The following is a 4,040-nucleotide window of genomic DNA, read 5'->3' on the forward strand; positions in this document are numbered from 1 at the left end:
TAATAATGTCGTGACATTCGTTTCTGTACCATGAGTCATCATATGTGTAAGACTTGGTCCTAGCACACCTGATGATTAAGTTCGCGCCCGGGTCTTGGTGTCCCCGAAACCCGGGTGTGACGGCTAGGCAATGGTGGAACGTGGCACGTTCATCGAGACTTCTTTTTATTGAGTTTTCTTGTTATACCCTCAACTTGATTATTTAATCACTAATGTAATTACATATTGATATTTTATATTTTTATGAATAAAACAATAACACAATTGCTATATTAATTTTAATCTAAATATTTTTTAAAAAATATTATTATCATATCATTTGTATGCAACTAAACAGTATATGTATCCAATATACATAATTTGATACATGCAACCAAACAAAAAACCCTAGCATGAGTTCAACCTAGCCCTACTTAGCCAGGCTCACTCATACGGGCCAGATTATACTCATATACCCAACCAATTAGGCTCTAGTAAACTAGAAAACATTAGGCTAGAACTCTCACTACATAGGGCAAGAGAACTAAAAGGTATGATGTTGATACTTGAGCTTATAATCTTCTCGACCTTTGTGTTCGTTAATTCATCATATATCAAAGAAGGTATTACATGCTCTACAAGCTCTCTAAACTATACTCATGCCAGTACCTACACCTAGATTTAACATACGTTTTTAGTACATTAAGTACTCGACTATCATAACATGATGATAATAAGTATATGACAAGTTGTCCATATATTATGTTATGCTGTTGTAGTTCCCAAACATGCAGGTCCGATTCTAGCGATGAGACACTATCACTCTTGAGCCCTTAGAGCCTCACCAAAGTCTCTTAAATTTAAAATATACATAAGTATAATCTCATTATATATTTTATAGCTTTCTCGTTCATCGGTTTGAATCGTGTCGGATCAAATCTCGACACTATTATAAATAAATTGTGCATGGGAGTGACCTGCTAAATACGACTCATTTAGTTATCTATAACCCGATCGCGGGGCAGGAATGGTGTGGTGGGTACTGGGCCTTTCAGTTTCAGGCATGCTACGACAGTTTGACTGTTCGGCATGAGGAGTGTGTGTCGGCCACTTCACTTCTCTCGAGAGTCGAGTCGCTATGTATGAATTGCATGCCGATACCACCGGGCCGCTTTCGCCAGCTTTTAGTGAAAAATCTATATTTTAGTCCTTTTTGAAAAACTTATTTTAGAAGCAGACCTTTCACGAAATCTTTTCTCAAAACGGATCTAAATCTCGACTGCTCGACCCACAATAACTATACGTCAAGAGAGAGAATGAGCATATATGATCGTGCATGGGCATGGCTAACGGTGTCCGACGCCGCACTGATTTAATTACTTCCCTGTAGGGCTGGGCATTCGGTCTATTAGGGTAATTCGGTTCTATCTATTCGGGTTTTTGAAATTTCGGGTTATGAAAAATGAGAACCGAAATTTTCAAAACAATTTTAGGAACCGAACCCGAATAGACCCACAATTTCGGTTCGGTCTATTCGGTCCACCGAATAGACTCGAACAGTAGAGAGACTATTATCTTTTGTTAAAATATATACAATTAATAATTAATTGAAAGTATTAATACTACAACAAGTGACTATAAAATATAGCATATTGAGATATATATACTATCTTTAAGATGATATCACAATTTTTAGCTAATAAGTTCATAAATCATATAAATAATATCATCTTATATTAAGAGCTTTTTATATTTCGGGTTATTGGGTCTATTCGGGTTTTAAAGGTTAGGAACCGAACCCGAACCCATACCCCGAAATATAGCATATATAGGAACCGAACCCGAACCCGAAAACCCGAATAGACCTATAATTCGGTCTATTCGGGTTCGGTTCGGGTTCGGGTTCGGGTTTCGGTTTTAAAATGCCCACCCCTACTTCCCTGATTTTATTTTCTTTCCACGTATCACTTCCCCTTCCCATCAATTTGATCTGCAATAACTAGAGGAAGGCTAATTAGCTGCTAAAAATTAGCAGTAGAGGTTCCAAACATCGTGAGCTAATCGCTAACTAACTCACAACTAACAATTAGTTCATTTAACTAACTACTATATAGCCTTTGGGGTTTCAAACAGCACCTAATAGCCGCAGGAGTCGCATGCAAACTTCGACCACCTTCCAGAGGTTTTCAGAGACCTCGGGCCGGCATGGAGGAAACTAAAGCGAACCATGTGCAGGGACAGCAAGAATAATACTCACATTATATTATTCTCCAAGTTTCTAAATAAAAGAAACATTAATTAGTTGCACTCCATTCCATCCGCGCATGCTGCTAGACTCCTAGGTTCGATTAAGACGTCGACGTCCATCTTTGCTTTAGTAGTAGGCAGTTCGTTTTAAACTATAAGATATATGATTTTTACAATGTACATAAACATAGTATATATATAATTATATATATAATGTGTTCATAAAATCTAAAATAACCTATAATAAAACTTAGTAGGATGTGAGAGTGCGTGAATTATTGATTTGGGTCTAAGGGCTTATTTGTTTGAAATTATAATCAGTTCAAATTATATAATCCAACATATTTTGAACTAACACTTAGTTCAAAATATATTAGATTATATAATAGTAGACTATAATCCCAAATAAACATACCTCGTAGTCGTCACATCGACATTCTAGTCAAAAGATCGATCTTACGGAAGCAATAAGTGACGTACGTACGTACGCCCCTCGACTGACCATGCATGGTCCATGGGTTGTTGATACGCAAGATCAAGCGCATGCATTTGACGACGTGATACTCGGGCTCAAACACAACGTACACGCATGCATGTGATCACAAGAAAAGTCTCGCTCGACAAGCAGGGCAGCAGCTAGCTTAATTATGCACATGCATGCATAGTAGCCAAAGCGTCTCTTTTCACAACACGCAAAACTACACTCGCTCGTACAAGGACGAAGCTAAGGTAATTAAAAAAGATGAAACTAATTAAACCAGCTAGCTACTAGTAACCTAGTTTTACCTGTCTACTAATTAGAGTAGAAAACATTGTTTCGTACAGTACATAGTACAACGACGTACGAGCACCTGGCTAACTAGCAAAGCACGTCCTTGAGGAGCTTGTACCTGCGGGGCCTCCGGCCACCCTCGGCCTGCTCGCTGCCGGTTACCTTGCCGGCGCCCTTGCTGCACCCGCTGCTGGGCGGGAACGCCGGCTGCTGCGTGCTCCAGTCTGCTTCTTCCACCTGCGGATGCCGCTTGCTGCATCCCGACGCCGAAGAGTACTGCCGCTTCTTCCCGCTGACGACGTCGTCACTGAGGCACCAGTCGCACACGCCGGCGCCCGCCTGCGCCGGGGCCGCGGCGCCGTAGTAGTTGGTGCAGTAGCTGCGCGCATGCATGCATTGGAAGGAACGAAACGGCGGCGGGCCATGATTAGTCTGATATGTTACCGAGAGGAGTACAGCTTACTACTCGACAAAGGGCGTACGTACGAGTGCTGGAAGCGGCGGCGGCAGCGGGCGCAGCGGAAGAGCTTGTCGGGGAACCCGACGTCGCCGCACATGGAGCACACGGTGGTGCCGTCCATGGACGACACGGACGGGGACGAGGCCGGGCGTCCTCCTAGCTCGTGTGGAGTTGAATGGATGACGATATAATTAAAATATATTACCTTGGAGGCCGGCCGGGGAGAGGAGAAATAGATTCGTTCGCGCGCGATGGCAGCCAGCGCAGGAGATCGAGCGGCGAATCTCAAGCCGCCGGAACGTGTACAGGTCCCTTAAATACTGATGAACGAGAGGATATGCGGATGGAAGGAGAGGGAGGGACGGGGGGAGGAGATCAGATCGTCGGATGGGAGGGCCCCCCAGCACCCAGGTGGCCAGGTGTGAGGTCGCCGGCGGAGCTGTGGGGCCGGCGGAGCAGGGCGAGGCCGGAGACGGTCCACGTGTCCCTGTGCCTATACGAGCGTGCAAGGTGTAAAGTGGGGAATGAGTCGTCGGTTGCACCTGCACTGGTTTATTTGTCTGGTCCGCTGCACTAGTAAAT

At 43.6% G+C, this 4,040-nt stretch overlaps 1 protein-coding gene across 1 annotated transcript; it reads right to left on the reverse strand.

Moving 5' to 3' along the window:
- Positions 1-2,871: 2,871 nt before the first annotated feature.
- LOC103627506 (Zinc ion binding protein) lies at positions 2,872-3,775 on the reverse strand. The gene is made up of 2 exons (XM_008647791.3): positions 3,485-3,775; positions 2,872-3,377 (listed from the first exon to the last, which is right to left on the reverse strand). The coding sequence occupies exons 1-2, from the start codon at positions 3,577-3,579 to the stop codon at positions 3,086-3,088; spliced, it is 387 nt and encodes a 128-aa protein (XP_008646013.1). The 5' UTR covers positions 3,580-3,775; the 3' UTR covers positions 2,872-3,085.
- Positions 3,776-4,040: the final 265 nt, after the last annotated feature.

The sequence above is a fragment of the Zea mays genome, chromosome 5 (assembly GCF_902167145.1).
Source record: "Zea mays cultivar B73 chromosome 5, Zm-B73-REFERENCE-NAM-5.0, whole genome shotgun sequence".
Taxonomy (NCBI): Eukaryota; Viridiplantae; Streptophyta; class Magnoliopsida; order Poales; family Poaceae; genus Zea; species Zea mays.